This window comes from Plutella xylostella, chromosome 23, assembly GCF_932276165.1.
Source record: "Plutella xylostella chromosome 23, ilPluXylo3.1, whole genome shotgun sequence".
NCBI classification, from domain to species: Eukaryota; Metazoa; Arthropoda; class Insecta; order Lepidoptera; family Plutellidae; genus Plutella; species Plutella xylostella.
The window spans coordinates 107447-127461 of NC_064003.1; the positions used below are offsets into that span (position 1 = coordinate 107447).

At 38.3% G+C, this 20015-nt stretch overlaps 1 protein-coding gene across 1 annotated transcript; it reads left to right on the forward strand.

Moving 5' to 3' along the window:
* The first annotated feature begins 9587 nt into the window (after positions 1-9587).
* On the forward strand, positions 9588-18288 carry LOC105389315 (coiled-coil domain-containing protein 149). Its single transcript, XM_011560417.3, has 6 exons — positions 9588-9770; positions 9960-10208; positions 10480-10650; positions 10912-11184; positions 11361-11436; positions 17811-18288. The coding sequence occupies exons 1-6, from the start codon at positions 9702-9704 to the stop codon at positions 18224-18226; spliced, it is 1254 nt and encodes a 417-aa protein (XP_011558719.3). The 5' UTR covers positions 9588-9701; the 3' UTR covers positions 18227-18288.
* The last annotated feature ends 1727 nt before the right edge of the window (positions 18289-20015 follow it).

Genomic DNA, 20015 nt, shown 5'->3' on the forward strand with positions numbered 1-20015 from the left:
ACTCTCTCTCCTGATGACATTTAGGGCGTAATACACGTAAACACATCATCATCATCATCACGACCCATTACGTCCCCACTGCTGGGGCACGGGTCTCCTTCCAATGAAGGAAGGGTTTAGGCCTAGTCCACCACGCTGGCCAAGTGCGGGTTAGTGGACCCCAACACAAGCAAGCTTGTGCTGAGAGAGTTGTCGGGTAAGTGGGCAACCCGACTGTCAGATGTTTTCAAGCCGCCCGAAGGCCTCTGACTAGGCTTAACGACTGCTACCGAAGTAGCAACCGGGACCCACGGCTTAACGTGCCGTCCGAAGCACGGAAGCGTCCAGAAAAGCACCACTTGAAATTGGTCACCCATCCAATGGCTGACCGTGTCAGTTGTTGCTTAACCTCAGCGATCAGTTACGATCACTGAGGCCCGCTCGACTACGGACGCTTCACGTAAACACGTGTTATTGAAATTGGAGAAATTAGGTACTTTCAACTGGTTTTATTTACTGAGATAATAAACAAATATAATATAATATGAAATATGTTCATTTTGTTATAAAAATTAAAAATGAATATGAAAAAGTAACAAAAACATTAAAATTACAGAAATAAAATATAAAAACTTTCAATGTACGATTATTCTAATTGGACAGTAAATCAAGACTAGCGCTTCCGTTATTCATATTCTGCAAAAAAATACCTTTTCAACGACATATCCCTCATTTTTATTGGTGCTGGTCCCAGTTTCCATATATTTGTGCCCATCATCATTTGTGGAAAAAACTGTGTTAATACCTTCAAAAACCGGACAAAATTATGATGACGATGACCGTGAGCAGTACTAGTACTAGTGTACTTGATATTCTATGTTTAAAGGGATGAAAAGTACCTGCTTTTGAGTGCAAGTTGTTAGTTTGTTAGTTTTAATCAGACATCATCATCATCATCACATCAGCCAATAATCATCCACTGCTGGACATAGGCCTCTCCCAAGGAGCGCTACAACACTTGGTCAGAGAGAGAGAGAGAGTGTGCAACAATGAGACCTAATAATTCATAATACTGTTAGCTATTATTGTTAAAATTACTATTTTGTTTAAGTTTATGTTAAAATTTAAGAATATCTTAACCAATATGGAATATTTTAACTATAATCGAGTATTATAACTATTATTTTGTAACTGATATTGATATCGATACTTTTTGTATTTTATTCGAACGGCCACACTGAACTGTCAGTTATATTTTTTTTAACGAGTAGTGGAAGAGCGATATCAGTATCGGATTTTCATTCTGGCTGTAACCGTTAAGCAGACAACACAACTGTGAAAATAAAGGAACGTGAAGTGAATTTGGATGTTTTACTTTGAGCTTCTTTCAAATTCAGAAGTGGAACAGCAACGCCCAGGTATGTACCTACCTCTATGTTAAGGTTAATTATACGAAATGATAGTGATTTTAACGGCACATAATCAGAGATACAAATAATTGTAGGTAACCTACCTACAATTTTATTTTATTTTTCTACGGGAGTCATTTTTGTTTCTTTGAGGAAGAAAAAGTTCGTTACACGTCAGAATTCTTTATTCAATGTGCAGTTTTAAATAATTACCTATATTTGTTCAGTTGAAGTGATATTTCTAAAATGTTATGACGTTTTAAATCTGTAAATATCTCGGCAATCCTAAGGTGTTTTGGGGAGTTGTTTAGGGGAAGTTGTTTTAGGTATGTTTTTATATGAGGGCAGAGGTATATTTTTGTAAAAAAATAAAATTTTGTTAGTTAAATTAGTGTAATAACTAAACTGTATAAATAAACTTAGATCAGTGATAAGTGATATTTCCTGTCACTCTTTTATTCAGTCTACAAATGTTTTGTCGTGTTTACAATAATCACTGGTTTGCAAAAATCACTACTTTGTTGTATATCTCAAAACTGGTTAATCAGTTACATGCCCGTAGCCAGTTATTGTAAATAGTGACGTGAAATAACACCCATACCTAGTGACGATCGAGGTTATTTTATTACCGTGACACGTGTGTGCCTACACAATTTTAATTGTAATTATTAGCACATGGTTTCAGTCTCCGGTAACGTTCCTTGTACCTCCGAATGAAAATTAAAGGTACTATAATAATATCGAGGATTATAATAATAAATGTTTTTATTTTATGCCGCTAGCCAGGACATGCCGATATTTTCAGGTTATAATGGTTTATCTCTTTCAAATGACGTTGGGTAACAGTTGCTTTATTGTTCTTGAGTGCTTTAAATGATTTTACTAGAATAAATACCACACATAATATAAAGTAATAACCTAGAATTGCTTATATTCCTACAGCTACTTGATTATAATTAGCACATGTTAATACCTATTGCCTCTTCATGTTAACCATTTATTTTATTTATTTATTTTCTACCCTTTCATATTTATGCGATTTCAAAAAGTATTTTAGTTTTACCTTTCAGTCGTTACATGGGTGACTAATGAATGTTAAAACGAAGAATAGTAATCGTTCGTTTATATTTTCAGTTGAGAATGGCGAGTGAAAATGGTGGATTTCAGCAGCTGCTGGACGCCTACGCCGAGGAAGCCCAACCACCGCATCGATCGTCCGAAGACATCGGACGCCGAGGCCGCAGCAGAGAGCGTTCTTCACGTCGCCGGTCCAGGAGGAGAGAGCGCACCCCGCATGGATTTCGTCGACGGGAGCTGCACACTCCAGAACGATCGCAGGTCAGAACGAACTGTAGTAACCGGGCATCACGAAGTCGCTCCCCAATCTCGCGTCGTGAAGATATGAGCCTAGGACGTAGTCGTTTCAGACGCGATTTGTCTCCTACGCGTGTTAGTGGCACCAAAAGAGAGAGTAGACCGAGGAGTAGGGAGAGGGTAGAAGCTCGTCGATCCCGGCGTAACTCGTATAGATCTCGTAGCCGAAGATCAAGGTCTAGATCTACTGATAGGCACAGTACTAGAGACTTAATGTCACAGTTGTCAAAATTGTTTAATAAATCTAGTAGTAAGGAAAGTTTTTCGAACACTAACGTTGTACCTGAATTCGATCCTTCGTTAAAAAATCAAAGTATAGACAATTGGTTGACGAAGGTGAACGAATGTGCGGTTTTGTATGGATGGAGTGAGAGGCAAGTTATACATTATGCAATTCCTAAACTAGTGGGGGTAGCAAAAAAATGGTACGAGGGTTTGTCAACAGTTTTATTTACATGGCCTGAGTGGCAGACCAAACTTATATCCGCTTTTCCCTCACAAGAAAATTATGGACAGATGTTGTCAGATATGTTGGCTAAGAGAGCTAAGTTTGGTGAGTCACTTGAAGATTACTTCTATGAGAAAGTCGCTTTACTAAATCGATGCGGGATTTCGGGAAAACACGCAGTGGAGTGTATACTCCACGGTATAGATGATAGATCCGTTAGACTAGGGGCTGAAGCGGTGCAGTTTAGTGACCCTGACAAATTACTAGCTTATTTGCGAAATGTCAAATCTGGTAATAGGAATAATACCATTACGTCAGTAGGCAATAAGAAATACTATCGTGATTCTAAAATGACGTTAAATAAATCATTTGGTAACAATAGTATCAGGTGTTACAATTGTAAGCAAGAAGGGCATCCATTGTCCAAATGTCCAAAGCCCGTCAAAAAGTGTAATAATTGTTCGATGATGGGACATTTGGAGTCTGAATGTTACCGGCCACGAAAAAAAGAAGGTGTTTCAGAGGAAAGTAAGGAAAAGGCCATATTGCTTGTTAAACGGTTAACAAATGAGCCGCAGAATGATTACGTGCAAAAGGTACTTGTGAACGGAATAGAAAGATGTTGTTTAATAGATATGGGAAGCGAATTAACATTAATAAGAAAATCCGATGCAAAGGACATTTTCGGAAGATGGGATTCTTCAGTGGTTTATCCCATGGCTGGTTTTGGTGGAAGTTTAGTAAATTCAATTGGCTCCAATTATGCTGAGCTGTCTATACAAGGAGTAGTTGCTAATGTACTGTGTGTAATTGTGGATGACCATCTTCTAAAGTATCCTTTGCTTGTAGGACAAACGTACACTGATCAGTCTCATGTTGAGATAGTGAGAAATTACCAAGGATTGAAAGTAACGAGCCGCTATGGAATGGTTAGGAATGACACGCGCTTTTTGGAGCTTAAGGTAGCGAAAGATATTTTGCTGGCAGTAACGGGACCTAACTTTGTTGATATCACATGCAGTTCTGATTTTAGTGGTAGTATTTATATAAAGGGCAGTCACAGATCACAACCATCTAAAGAGTATCAGGTACAAGAAGGAGTATATCAAATTAAAAAAGGATTAGGTTTAATTTGTATCACGCCGTTGGGTCTTGCACCAATACAGTTTAAAAAAGGTGAATTAATTGCCCGAGCAGAAATTGTGTTGGAGTCTCTTGGCGTTTGTGAGATTAACAGAATAGTAAATACATCTTCTTTAGAGCCATTTACTTCGGATCAATTAAACATAGGGAGCGTTTCTAAGGAACAAAAGAGTAAACTTCTTGATCTGGTAAATAAATATAGGGACTGTTTTGCAACCTCGCTTGGTGAATTAGGATGTACAAGTATTGAGAAAATGAGCATTGACCTTAGTGACGACCAGCCAGTTGTCTACAGGCCGTACAGGTTGTCGCAAAAGGAACGAGAAGAAGTTCAAAGTATGGTCGATGAATTAAGTAGCAACGGGATAGTTCGCGAGTCAAATTCACCTTTTGCGAGCCCAATTATTTTGGTTAGGAAAAAGACAGGGGATAAACGGCTGTGTGTCGATTACAGAGCATTAAATCGAAAAACAATAAAACAACATTATCCCCTGCCTTGTATGGAGGATCAGATGAATAGATTGTCTGGCTGTAGTTATTATAGCACATTAGACCTAGCAAGTGGGTACTATCAGGTTGAGTTACATGAAGACTCCAAACCAAAGACTGCGTTTGTCACGCCTGATGGCCAATGGGAATTCGATAGAATGCCCTTTGGCCTATCGAACGCTCCAGCAGTGTTCCAACGGACAATAAATAAGGCATTAGGTACATTGAGATTTAGTACAGCCGTGGCTTACATGGATGATGTCTTGGTTCCCTCAAAGACAGTGGAGGAGGGATTGGATAGGCTTGAAATGATATTTAAAAGGTTAAGGGAATTTAGCCTTACGCTTAAACCGAGCAAATGTTATTTCTTTCAAACGTCTGTTGACTTTTTAGGGTTTGAGATTTGTTCTGCAGGCATAAGACCTGGTGAAAAAAAAATTCAAGCTGTTCAATCTTTTCCAACACCAAATAGCGTTCATAATGTAAGACAGTTTCTAGGATTGGCAAGCTTTTTCAGGAAGTTTATAAAGGGGTTTGCAGAAATTGCCAAACCTTTAACGGGTTTACTGAAGAAGAATTGTCCGTGGAGTTGGGGAACACATCAGCAAAAAGCTTTTGACGAGCTTAAGCAAAAGCTTATTACTAGACCAGTATTGGCTTTGTATAATCCAAATCTTGAATCGGAATTACACACAGACGCAAGTAAATTGGGAGTGGGGGGTATACTTTTTCAAAAACAGGAATCGGGTGAATTAAAACCAGTAGCCTACTTTAGTCGTCAGACTTCACCAGTTGAGCAACATTTCTCGTCGTATGAATTAGAAACACTAGCCGTAGTGTCTTCATTAATTAAATTTAGGTCCTATTTACTTGGAATGCCCTTTACCATAGTCACAGACTGTAATTCTTTACGAGCTACGTTTACTAAACGTGATATGATTCCGAGAGTTGCACGCTGGTGGAGCCTGATACAAGAGTTCGATTGTAATATAAAATATAACTCTGGTAAATTAATGTGTCACGTAGATGCATTGAGTAGGAATCCACTTGTTGAAGAAAACGTAACTGAAATAGAAATTCCGACGGTATTAAATATAACTAATGATTGGTTAAAAACAGTTCAGTCTGCAGATAGTGAAGTTAATAGGATCAAAACTATATTACAGGATACAAGTAGTAAAAGCATTGTTGATATTCAAGAGAATTATTGCATTAAGAATAATAACGTTTATAGGAAGACGGAAAATGGACCAAGGTGGGTGGTGCCGAAGGATGTGCGATGGCAGATTTTGAAAGCTTGTCATGATGACATTGGTCACTTTTCGGTTGATAAAACTTTGGATAAAATTAAAGAAATATATTGGTTCCCGAAAATGAAGAAATTTGTTAAAAAATATGTACAGTCATGTCTGGAATGTGCGCACAGTAAAACTCCATCAGGGAAAAAGTCTGGTTTCCTACACCCTATCCCTAAAATTACTACACCATTTCACACCCTCCACGCTGACCACCTGGGTCCTTTTAATGAAAGTAAAAGGAAGAACAAGTATTTATTGGTCATTATAGATTCTTTTAGTAAATTCATCGTATTAAAAGCAGTCAAAAATACGAAAGCTCTTACGACCATTCGAATTTTTAAAGAATATTTTGCAACTTTCGGGCGCCCGGTCAGGTTGATTACAGATAGATATTCTTCGTTTACAGGAAAGAGATTAAAAGAATTTCTAGAGGGTATAGGTGTTAAGCACATAATGAACGCGGTTGCCACTCCACGAGCCAATGGGCAAGTGGAGAGGTATAACCGAACTATCCTTGATGCATTGACAGCCATGAACCATGGCCAAGAAGAGCGAATCTGGGACGAAAAGGTGCTTGACGTGCAATGGGGTTTAAATAACACCATAAACAAAGGTATCGGTCGCACTCCTGCTGAAGTATTATTCGGTTTACGGTTAACGAGTATGACAGAAGGAAAAATTAAGGCAGGCATTGAAATTAGTAGCGAAAACAGTAATGAAAGTTTAGAAGAAATTCGAAAAACTGTTAGTGAACATATAGAACGCAATCAAAGCGAACAAAAAAATAGGTTTGACAAAAGTAGGTGCGAAGCACGTAAGTTTCAGTTGGGCGATTTGGTTCGCGTCGAGAGGTCACTTTTATGTCCTGGGAAGAGTAGGAAATTGATCTCAAAATGTTTGGGACCCTATAAAATCATTAAAGTTTTAAGTAATGATAGGTATATGGTCGAAGACACAGCAATCACTAGAAATAAAGGAAAAGCTGTATATAGAGGAGTGCATCCAGTTGATAAAGTTCATCCTTGGTTAAATTTTAAAAGGTCGGATGAAAGCGAGGAAAGTGAAAGTGTCAGTGATGATAGCGGAAGCGATATTGAAATTACCAATAAAATTGTAGACAGTACTGATAGTATGGGACAGAATAGAGAGGAAAAGGATGAAGATGAGTGTGTAGAAGACATATGAGTAGGAGTTGTTAAGTGAAGGATCGAATCAAAAATAACATATTTGTTTAGTAATATGGATTAATGTATGTGATTTGTTTGTAAACTAATTAAGGTTGTGCTTAGAAGTAGCAATAATTGCTAAAATAACGATGTAGATCTTGTTGGATGATTTTGTGCCGTGTTGAAAACATCGCACCTCTGGCCACGCCTTAATGTTAAGATAATATGAGAAATGTTGTGCTACACAATTGTTATACAATAGTATTGGCTTGTTTCAATGGTATGATGAGGACTATTGGTTGTTTATGTAGTAAAGTTGATAGTTTGTTTTCATGACAGGATAATGGTCATGTTACCTATAATTTTTTGTAGCTGGATAATAATTGGATAATTAAGCAACTGAATCATTATGATGATTAATTTCTGTGACAGGATAATTGGTCACTGAAAAGTTTAATGGGAGTAATGGCAGGATAATGGCCTCTGGTTGATTTTGTTTTCAGTGACAGGATAAAGGTCACTGAAATAAAGTATCAGTAACTTTCGATGGCAGGATAATGGTCATCAAAAATATGGTTAGATCAATGGCAGGATAATGGCCATTGGTTAATTTTGTTTTTAGTGACAGGATAAAGGTCACGCAAATAAAGTTTTAGTTATTTTTGATGGCAGGATAATGGTCATCGAAAATATGGTTAGTTCAATGGCAGGATAATGGCTGTTGAGTAGTTATTTAAATTTTATTGTATAGTATGAAACTAATGATTATATAATTTTCATATTTTGTGTTCAGCTACCTACTTATTGCAGATTATTAATTTGTTTACTTAAACATTCACGAGGACGTGACTATGAAGTCAGGATGGACGAATCTGTTAGCTATTATTGTTAAAATTACTATTTTGTTTAAGTTTATGTTAAAATTTAAGAATATCTTAACCAATATGGAATATTTTAACTATAATCGAGTATTATAACTATTATTTTGTAACTGATATTGATATCGATACTTTTTGTATTTTATTCGAACGGCCACACTGAACTGTCAGTTATATTTTTTTTAACGAGTAGTGGAAGAGCGATATCAGTATCGGATTTTCATTCTGGCTGTAACCGTTAAGCAGACAACACAACTGTGAAAATAAAGGAACGTGAAGTGAATTTGGATGTTTTACTTTGAGCTTCTTTCAATACATACATACATATACTCACGCCTGTCTCCCAGAGGGGTAGGCAGAGACTATGGATCTCCACGTGCCACGATCCTGACATACTTATTTCGCTTCCTCCACATTCATTAGTCGCTTCATACACGCACGTCGGTTTCGGAAACTCCTAATTTGGCTCTTCTTGAGTATGTCGCCTATCTGGTCGACATACTTTCGCCTAGGACGTCCTCTACCGACACAACCATTTAGGGATGTCGAAAGTGCAAAAAAATATCGATATTTCGATATATCGATATTTTCTTTTATATCGTTACTGAAATCGATATATCGAAAAAAAAATATCGATATATCGATATATCGGTAGCTTTATAGGAATAAATTTTTGTGAAATCAAATAATATGGAATTATTAAAAAACACTATTTTTTAACTGTCACTTTGCGCCAATGTCGTGTATTTACACACTCGCTCGGTACACGGTTGCGAGCTAGTATCGCCGCATTGCGTTGTGACGCCAACAAAAGGGTATTGTTAATGAAACAATATCGATTTTGATTTTTTTTCGATACTTGATTATTTATATCGATGTATCGATATATCGGTTTACAATATATCGTCGGAAAATATCGATATATTTATAAAAATATATCGATATATCGATACATCGATATTATTTCGCCATCCCTACAACCATTCATCTCCGCACAATAAATTTTTTTCGTCAGTCTTCTTTCATCCATCCTTTCAATGTGACCAAACCATCTCAACATTCCCTTTTCAATTTCGGTCACTACGTCTTCTTTTTCTTTTACTTATAATCAATGATTTCAAAAGGAATACGCTAGTAATATATATGTCAATGCTTATAATAATAAAAAAGAAGTTACCCTACAAAACTCCAAATTGGAGACAGTAAAAACAAACAACTCATTTCAAGAAGAACGTAAAAAATAAAAAGTACAACTTATTTTCTACGAACGACTTTAAAATAAATAAATCTCGTATCAAAATTTCTTATTATTATACCTGACCCTATTGTTGTCAAATGTAGTCTGTGAATCTGTCAAATTGACAAATCCAATTCATCCAATGCATCCTAATGCATCCAATGAAATTTTGAAAATCCAATATATCAACTTTGTGTTTGTCGATCAATTAATTTTCTATTTAATTTAACATGAATATTATCAGACAGTGGCCTAATTGACGACCTATCTATAGCCTAAAATGTTCACGAAGAATTCAAAAGTAAAATTTCAGGAGCAGGATCAACAACTTGATGATTATGTTCTCGAAGTAAGATAGAATATTAACACAATAATTCTTCGTTTTAATTTACTTTTTGTGTATTTTTTTGCTGCTCAAGATAACCTGGGCTACGAAGCATAGTAATTAAAGAAAAATGCTGCCCATTGTTACCCCAGGCTTCTGTCGATCACTTTTTTCCTGTAACCTAAACTACCAGACTAACCCTTAACATTTCAGAACGCGGTGCTCAAAAGTAAGCTACAAAGCAAAATGGAAGCGTTGTCGATCATGAGCGCGGAGCTGGACCGGGTGAGCATGCAGCGCGACCGCAGCCGCGAGCTGGTGGCGGCGCTGCGGGGCCGCGCGCCCCCCGCGCCCCGCGCCGCCCCCCGCGCCGATCCGCACCGCATCATCCCCAACAACACGCTGCGCGGCGGCGACCTGCTAGCCAGCACCAGGGAACACAATACTGCACTCAAGTTGGAGGTATGAATCTTCTTCTTCCTAGCTTTTAGCTTATTTAGGATGGCTTTGTGCATTATGTTGCACCATTTTACAGTTGGAGGTAGGTACAAATGAAATGCTTAATATGAAACTGTACTTATTTAGATGAATTTATTCAATGGCATAGAGACATGTTATAATGCAGTAGAAGGGAAACAGAAATGTGAACAGAGTGAAATAGGTATAAAAAGGCTTAAGATTAAAAATCTACATGATTTTATAAAGTATTAATATAGCTTTCTCTACCTTGCAGGTAGAAACACTGCGAGGCAGGCTGGAGGAGGCGACGGGGGACATTGCGGCGCTCAGGAAGCAGCTGCAGCAGTTTGAGCACTGCTCGTGCGGCAACAACCCCGGCCAGCAGCCCTGCTCCAACAGTGACTATGAAGACTTGGTTCAGCAACTGGAGAAAATTAACAAAAAAGTAATTTACCACTGTTACGAATATTAGGTTTTTTTTGCATGGTAGGAGTTATGTGAGCTTACACTTTGTATATGTGGGATCCAATAGGCAGTCAGGCATTGAAACTTCTTTTACCAAACCTGTCCTGTCAGTGACAAACATTAGTCTACCTCTTACATTGTGTTTTTGACAAAATGATACCCTGGCTGAAATGTTATCTGAAAATGATGTGTTTGCCATAGTGCCATTACCATTCACCATAACAATTATTATGTTTCACAGTATAAACAAATGCAGCTTGACTACCGAGCCACACTGGACGAGAAGGAGGAGTTAATCACTGACAGAGACTACTACAAGAGCAAGGTGCAGCGGCTGAACCACCAGATCTCCGCTGTCTCCAACAAGAGCAAGGGCCAAGGGGACGAGGCCGCGGAGCCGGCCCCCGTCGTGGACGTGGACGGCCTACTCACCGAGAACAAGTACTTGCACGAGAGAATCACACAGATGCAGGTGGAGAAAGAGATCTTGAAAAGGACATTGACTAAATATAAGGTGAGGTAAAAGATATAGGACTATTTCTTCTATTGAATCAAGTTTAGCGTGTGCTTTGCAACTCAGCACTCAGTGATAAATTGGTTCAGTGGTATTTGAATTGAAGTGTTACACACATTGCATGAATACATGTTTATAAAACTATCATTTTTCTAATATTAGCGTGTTTGTTTCAGGCTCTACTGGAGAATAGAAATAAGGATTCTGTGAACTTGAAGAAAGGCTTCCTTGACGTCATGACACAGAAGCAAGGTGTGTATATGTCGCAGGCAACTGGTTTAATATCCTGTTTGATTGAACCACTAGCCCGTTCATTGGATGGCGCTGTTCAGTTGTATGACTAGGCCGAACGTTGATTGTACAAGCGTCACAAAACGTCCAACTAGTTAGCTGACTTAAAATCAGTCAGGTGGTGAATTAAACAAATATGGCTTCTGACAGCTAACAGCTGACTCTAAAATCACCTATATTCTTACCCCCTTATTCATAGAAAAGTTACAAAACGTTTTAACTAATAAACTGTTTTGTCCCTCTCCGACAGGGAACAATTTGTTCTTTGACAGAGAGGGACAAAACAGTTTATTAGTTAAAACGTCTTGTAACTTCTCTATGAATAAGGGGGTTAGTGTTTTGCAAATAAATTAGCTTTAAAGTGCGTTATTTGTGTTAAAATAGTGTGACAACATGGATTTACCTATTATTACGCCGCGGGCGGATAGTTTCAAAGAAAAAAAGTGGCGAAACTGGATAATTATGAACAACAATATGAAGGTACGTTTATTGTTATTGTTTAGTTAATTTGTGAGATAAGAGCTTTGTAACAAAGCCTTTTTATTTATTTATTTATTTATTTTCTATGGATAAACAACAGTAATAGACTATAAGTAACTTAAATTTAACATAACAACTATTTTAAGCCTATCACCTTAAAAGTTTATCACTAAAACATTTATTTATATTAAAAAGATGTGATACTTAATCTAGAGCTAAAAACAAAATGCTATACCAGTCAAAATCAAACCTAGTAACTACTAAAATTAAAGTTATCTCGCCAAACTATGAGCCATATTATTAATAAGCCTCTTGAATGCTACATTCTTTTTGTTGTAAATGTCTGCTGACAGAAAGTTTTGGTTGTGGGAGTTACAAATTCGGTAGGTGGGCGCGCGGCGACCAGCATTTGTGCGTGTTTTTGGAAGGTAGAATAATTTGCAGATGTTGCGTGGTGTTGCCGAGCGAGGTACCAGATACCTAATGTCGCTTACTAGTTCTGAGCAGTTGTAATGATTGTTGCAGATGTTGTAGAGCAGAAGTTCGTCATTGACGGAGCGTCTTGCTGATAATTTTGGTATATTATAATGCTTCAGAAGATTTTCATACGACATCTTGGAACGAGTGAGTCTGTAGTGTATGGATCTTAACGCCTTTTTTTGGATCATTTCTATCTTCTCACTGTATATTTTATAAAGAGGATTCCAGATCACCGAAGCATATTCTAATTGCGAACGAACCAGAGTTTTGTAGAGAACTAACAAAGTATTAGCTTGCCTAAATGACTTGCTAATACGAAGTATGAAACCAAGCATTTGATACGCTTTTTTACAGATATTTGTGATATGTTGATCAAATATTAATTTATCATCAAGCTGTACTCCTAAATCACGAATAGAGGCTACTCTCTCTAGATTTTGCCCCCCTATATTGTACGCATGTTCTAATTTATTTCGTTTTCTTGTGAAAGATATTTGTTGACATTTATTGGGAGCTAAATGGAGTTTATTAATTGTACAATATTGATGGAAGCGGTCGAGATCATCTTGGATTTCTTGACAGTCGTCAATATTGTTTATGGTTTTGAAAATTTTGAGGTCATCGGCGAACATCAAGATTCTACAATTATGGAAACACTTGGCTATGTCATTTACAAACAAAATATACTGAAGAGGACCTAATATGGATCCCTGAATTACTCCCGAAGAAACCAACCTCTGATCCGAATGGTACCCGTTGATAATAACAGTTTGGTAACGGTTGTTTAGGTACGACTTGAACCAGTGTAGGAGATTACCTGTAATACCGTTTTGAGCTAATTTCTTGAGTAACAGAATATGGTCTACTTTATCAAAGGCCTTTTGAAAATCTGTGTATATAGTGTCAACCTGAAGCCCTTGATCCATGGCGTTGAATAAAAAGTTCGAGTACAGGATTAGGTTCGTAATAGTAGATTTGCCTTGTGTGAAGCCGTGTTGATTTTCAATAATGTTGTGGCTCAATTGAGCATACAGGCAATCCTTTACGAGTGTCTCGAAAATTTTTGGCATTGTGGAGAGCCCAGATATTGGCCTATAGTATGAAACGTTGTTTCTTGGGCCTGATTTATGCAAAGGTGTTATGAATGCTAATTTCCAAGTTTCAGGAAAGGTACCTTCCTCTATGCTACGATTAAAGATAATCCAAAGTGGTTCCGATAGTTGCTTAGCTGTATTTTTCAGGAAAATGGGTCCAATTTTATCCGGGCCAGGACCTTTTCCTATGTCTAAGTTTATTAAGCACTTTTCCACCTGATATTTTGTTATTTCGATACTGGGAATGTGAGGGGCCTCAGGATCTGCGATAAAGGTATTTAAATTTATTGTATCCAGGTCACTGTCTCTGGTTTCGAAAATAGAGCTGAAGAATTCGTTGAACATATTTGCTATTTCCGATGGACTTTCGGAAATATTTTCATTTAGCAGCATTTTGGAAGGGTAACCACTCTCATTTTTTTTGAGTGACGATACGTATTTCCAAAAATGTTTCACATTATCTGCGATACCTGACTCTATTTTTGAGATATAGGAATTATGGTCTTGTTTTAAAAGTAATTTAGCTCGATCACGTAAAAGTGAAAACTCTCTATAATCTGACAGGTTGTGGTAGATTTTCCATTTTTTCCATACGGTTTTTTTTCTTGACAAGGTACTTGTTAATGCTTTGGAAAACCACTGAGGATATTTTATTGATTTGGGTTTGCATACTGGTACATGCTTGTTAATAGTATTATATAGTTTAATATAGAGATATGAAACGCTTTCAGACACGTTTTTATCCCTAAGTTCTTCTACCCAATTTATGGGCGATAGGTCGGTTTTGATCGCACTGAAGTCGCATTTATGAAAGTTGTATTTTTCAGAATGCTTATCACGGATTCTCTCAGCTGGTTGTAACTTTTTAAAAGAAAATAAAAGTGGGGGATGATGGTTATAGTTCGGTTTTGATAGTTCTGTGGGAGGAGGAGAGCAGATACAGTGGTGGTAATTTGTTAACATTAAGTCTAATAGGCGGCCATTAGCGTTATAAATTATATTATATTGTTTAAGTTGCATGTACATGATTGTTGATTCTAGTTCTTTATGAAGGTTGCTCACAGCTACTGGCAAAATATGATTTTCTGTAGAGTGTAGAGACCATCGTAAGTCAGGAATATTGTAGTCACCCACAATAATAAAGTGATGTGATGGGAATTTTGTATATAGAGATTTCAAAGTATTAAAGTGTAATATATACGTATTTTGATGAGTTTTGGGTGGTATGTATGTAGCACTTAGTATAATGGTTTTGGAGTTACTAATTGGTAAAGTGATGTATATTTGTTCGGTATTGTTATCTTCGAATTCAAAGTATCTGGCTGCGCTAAATTTCTTATTAATTGCAACTAAGATACCTCCGCCATCCTTCTTGTGTGTTGCTTGTAAATTCCGATCGCGACGGAATATAGAATACCTGTCATCTACCAATTCAGAATCATATATACCACCCACAAGCCAAGTTTCTGTCAGCACTATTATGTCATAATTTGAACTTTGAATGTTACATTTAAGTTCTGTTAATTTTGAGCGCAAACCACCACAATTCTGATAGTAAATATTCAAATTAGTGTTATTCATTTAATTCTACTAATATTATTATTATTACATGTGTACGGTACATAGATAGGATTGTAACATTGTTATTTAAAAGTAAGTTTAGGTGTTTTATGTGGTATGCGCTCCTTACAAAGATTTTTGATTGTTTATGCGAGTAGAGGAGGTTAGGTACGGCCTTATAGAATGAAAGTAATACTGTTATGAAAAGCCTTAGAACAGAAAGTCATAAAATTTTTTCAAGATCTTCCTCACGACGGATTGTGATGACGCGGGAGTTATCCTCTTTCCGGGCCAAGATGGCAGCATTTTTTACCCATATATATCTATAAGATTTATCTTTGGCACAAGCGCGTGCCTTGGCATACAGGATTTTATTCTTCAGCGTCAGGTGCTCATTGATGTAGACGCGGGCCGTCGATGGAGGTGATTCTGTCGACGCGGCGACCACCGCAGCCACGCTGGAACGAGCCGTAGGCCCTCCCGCGGCCGCCTCCAGCACTTGCGCCGCGGTGAGACCTCTGCGACTACGAGCAGCCGCGATCACATCATCTCGAAGACGTCTTGAGGACAGATGTACTATTATATTTTTTGGTTTCTGACTAGGCTGATTACTGGCAACCCTATGTACATCAGTAACGCTGGAATTCGGAATTTGTATGCCGATGGTAGTCCCAATGGTTTCAACCAAGTGCAACAGGTTTTCACCTTTTCTTTCAGGGACATTTTGAATTTCAAGGTTACACATCCTTGAGCGTTGATCCATGTCCTCTATGGTCTCTTTTAGATTTTTATTTTCAAGACATAGCTGCTGATTTGCTTGATGAAGCTGATTTGTTGTTGCTGATTGTTCCTCGAGGTTATTTTCCAATATTGATATTCTATTAGTGAGAAGGCCGATTTTGTCTAGCATTTCTTGAGATGTTTCTCTAAATGATGCCTCGAGACCTTTAATTAATGTCTTTACTTCATCGAATTTGGAATCGAAGCATTTAATCATCTGTTGAACATCTATGTTCACCATTGAGGGTGTATTATCCGAGGTTTTCTGGTTAATCACCACTGGGCTGGCAGGTAATTTCTTTTGTTTGCATGGTAGGCACTTCAACTTTGGCTTATTCATGGGTAATACTTTTCTAAATTCTGTTTCGCTATATTCAGCGCAGAAGTAATGAAATGTTTTCGTGCACATATTGCACTTTATCAGTTCATCTGTTTTCACGCATAAATTGCACTTAGCACAGTTCATTTTTGAGACTAGTATCGCTCTCTATTGAAATTATATCGAACTTAATCTTCTTATGTAGCAATCGATAATTTCGAGCCGGTGTGCACCACAACCGCAGACCTGTTCGTCGGAACGCCGGCCAGAGTCACAGCGAGCACGGGTTCGATCCTCGGTCGGGGTATCACTTTTTAAATTTTCTATAAAATAGTGAATTAGCGACTTAGCTGAAACAGTCCCGATCAGCGGTGCTCGGCGAAGACTTCGGCGGAGAGATGAGAGGTCCGACACTTTCCAAGATGGCCGCCGGCGCTTATGAGAACACCGTTAGGAAGGAACGGGAGGCACCGATTTTCAACGCAATAGGCAAACAATTTGACAATTATTAAATTAAATTTAAAATTATAAATTAAGTAGGCAGATGGGAGCGCATCAACACGTCCGCACTGACCGAGTATCACGAGCGAAAAAAAGTTTTGTTGACTCTTGTCTGGTGATGTTCACCCTAACCAGACATTACAAAGTTGCTATACTATATCCCATTCAACGACTTCGCTGAATGACGTTCAGTCAAGACGTCGAACGTTACAATCAACGATTTGACGAGTTGTCCTTTAGTCATACAACTGAATAGCGCCATCCAATGAACGGGCTAGTGGTTCAATCAAACAGGAGATTAAACCAGTTGCCTGCGACATATACATTAAATCAGGGGTAATTTAGGGGTAGGGTACATGCATGTCCAAGTCTGATTCCTGATGATGAGTCTTAATAGTGTTATATCTAATTGCCATTTAATGTACCTACTAAATACCTAGTATTTAAGTATTTATTTTTGCATGTAAACCTGCCTAATATTTTACGATAACATATACCTATGGTACGAAAATCTTTTTGTTACGGAAGAGCGTGGCCTCCTAACACAGGTGTTTTTTACACTTAATAGAAGGTCGCAACCATAAAATGTTTTTTTGTACCGTTTTTGTTAAAGAAATAAAATATTTTTCATTTCATTTTTTCATTTTCAATAGGTACAGTAAGGGGCAGATAAACCTGACCCCCTCAGAAGCATTGTTACTATGAGAGGGGGGTCAGGTTTCTCTGCACCTGACCGTACCTTCTTATACAACAAAACCTCTAAAAGGTTTTCTTCTTATATGTATATTTCTTTAGGTTATACGTACCCAAATAAGATGATAGATTATAAAGAGTTCTATAACTTGACGGCACCGTAGCTTAGGCGGTGGTGAAGCAGCTTCCGCAGCTTGGGGCCGCGGGTTCGAATCCCGCCCAGGGCAAACATTCGTGTGATGAGCACTTGTGTTAGCCTTGTGCCTGGTTGTCGTTTATCTATTTAATATGTATCTATCTATGTATTTATTAACTGTTCGACACCCATAACCCATAACACAGACTCTGTCTAGCTTGGGGTCGGATGGCCGTGTGTGAAATGTCCCCACATATTTATTTATAAACTAATTCATTTTTTCCCATTCCAGTCAGAGAATACCTAGACACAAACTCCAAAACCGGCTTAAAGCGGGCATCCGTGTCCGAGCTGAAATCCCTGAGCCTGGGGCTGCTGGAGGCTCTGAGCGACAAGTCCACCGCTCTGCAGCATCAGCGCCGCACCAACCAGCTGCTGGCCGCGCGCCTGGCGCAGCTCGAGCGCACACAGGACCTGCCCACCGCCCAGTCCGACGAAGACGTCAGAACAGAAGAAGAAGAAGACTCCAAACACATAATCAAGACCAAGTACTCGGACAGTGAGTCGGATGACGGCGGGCGGGGCAGCGAGGGGTCGGCGGAGGGGGGCGGGGGCTGGGAGAGACCGCTCGGCCGTAAGACCGTCCTGCCGCGTGAGCTCGAGCTCCTGGTCAAGGAGGCGCTGGCAGAGATGCGGCCCAGCGGGTAGGGTGAGCCGGGCCATTGCCGACACAACGCTGAGAGTATGGGTATGATTTTGCATAAATAGTATTTTACCAGGGTGTCCACTATCTGGAAAGTCAGGGAAAAGTCAGGGAAGCTCAAGGTGGTCAGGGAAAGTCAGTGAAATTGATGGGCCACCTGGAAAGTCAGGGAAAAATGACCTTTTTCTAGCAAAATTATTAGTAGGTACTTTTCTTTACTAGTAATACTTCTTTTTTACGTGAAATACGTAAGTCATAAAATAAAATCTCGTTTAGTTTTGGAATATTTTTGACTGATCCTTACTATTATACTATAACTAGCTTTTCCCGCGAGCTTCGCTTCGCCTTAAAAAGTATTCACGTGGGAATTCCGGGATCAAAAGTAGCCTATATTCTTTCTCAGGGTCTACACCATATGTATACCAAATTTCATTTAAATCTGTTCAGTAGTTTTGGCGTGAAAGAGTACCAGACAGACACAGTTACCTACGCATTTATAATATTAGTTAGGATAATTACTTATACAATTAAGTTTTTTTTAAATCTACGTGATTTAATAAAATATGACAGTTGGAAAAAATAGTAGGAATTCTAAAAGATTAGCTAGATCCCAGACTCAGCTCGTATATATACAGGTTGATGCAAAAGAGGGTGACTCATCTCACCATTCAAAACAAATTTAGTTTAAAGACTTTTAGAAGTTTGTGATAAAAACGTAATTTTGTTGGTGAGGACGCACTGCAGCCGCGCTCATTAACTGACTTGGAAAAAACAAAAAACCCGACTGCACGCTAAAAAGATGAAAACAAGCCCCAATGTTAATGGAAAGTATCGCAGGCGGGGACTAGTAGAGGGTTCACCATTTAGCTGAATGTTACTTAGATAGGTGTACCTTGTGTGGCGGTCAAGTTGGTCCCCGCCTGCGATACTTTCCATTAACATTGGGGCTTGTTTTCATCTTTTAAGCGTGCAGTCGGGTTTTTTGTTTGTTTATAATTATATTATTTTATTTGCAACTTTTTAGCGCCGAACTAGCTGGCCGCGCCTTAGGTGAGCGGTGGGACGGGGAGGCGGGGGCGCTTGTTGTCAATGTCAGTTACTACTAAGTCCAAACTATTAAACTAATACTGCCCAGTTTAATAGTCTGACCAAAATTACACTGATTATTATTAGCAACTTGTACTAAGGAAGCTGCAAGGCGGATGCGGATCATGCGGATGATGATTTTTTTAGGAAATTTTCAATACTCACACAACAAAAGTTGTTTAGAATGACCTCCTAAGGTTTAAGAGGGAACCTCGAGAAATAGGTATTTAGGAAAACATATGATTTCGTTTGTGCACTCATGCCCCGGGGCTCGGGTGCCATAGAGATAAATGTAGCTCGTGACAAACATAGGTACTTTCCTTGATAAAATTTCAGGGGAAATCGTTATTCACCAAGTAAATATCAAAAAAAAATTTTTATTTTGATGTCAATCGTTTCTGCGTAATATATTCTAGACGGTAGGTTTCGCCTTTAAAAAATACATTGTTTTTGTTTAACAACGGCATGATTCGGCGCAGTTTTGATCACAAAAATTGCGTTGCTTGAGGTGCCTATAAGTTTGAATCTATAGCAAATTTAGAGAACAGAAATAACTTTAAACCTAGTAATTTATTGTGTCGTTATATCCAAAAAAATCATGGAGATTGGATAATATTTAGAAGTAGAACAACGTTAGTGTGTGTTAAGTGCTATACTTCCCTATTAATATACCATTTTTGCCGACCCTGTATACATATTTTACGCAGT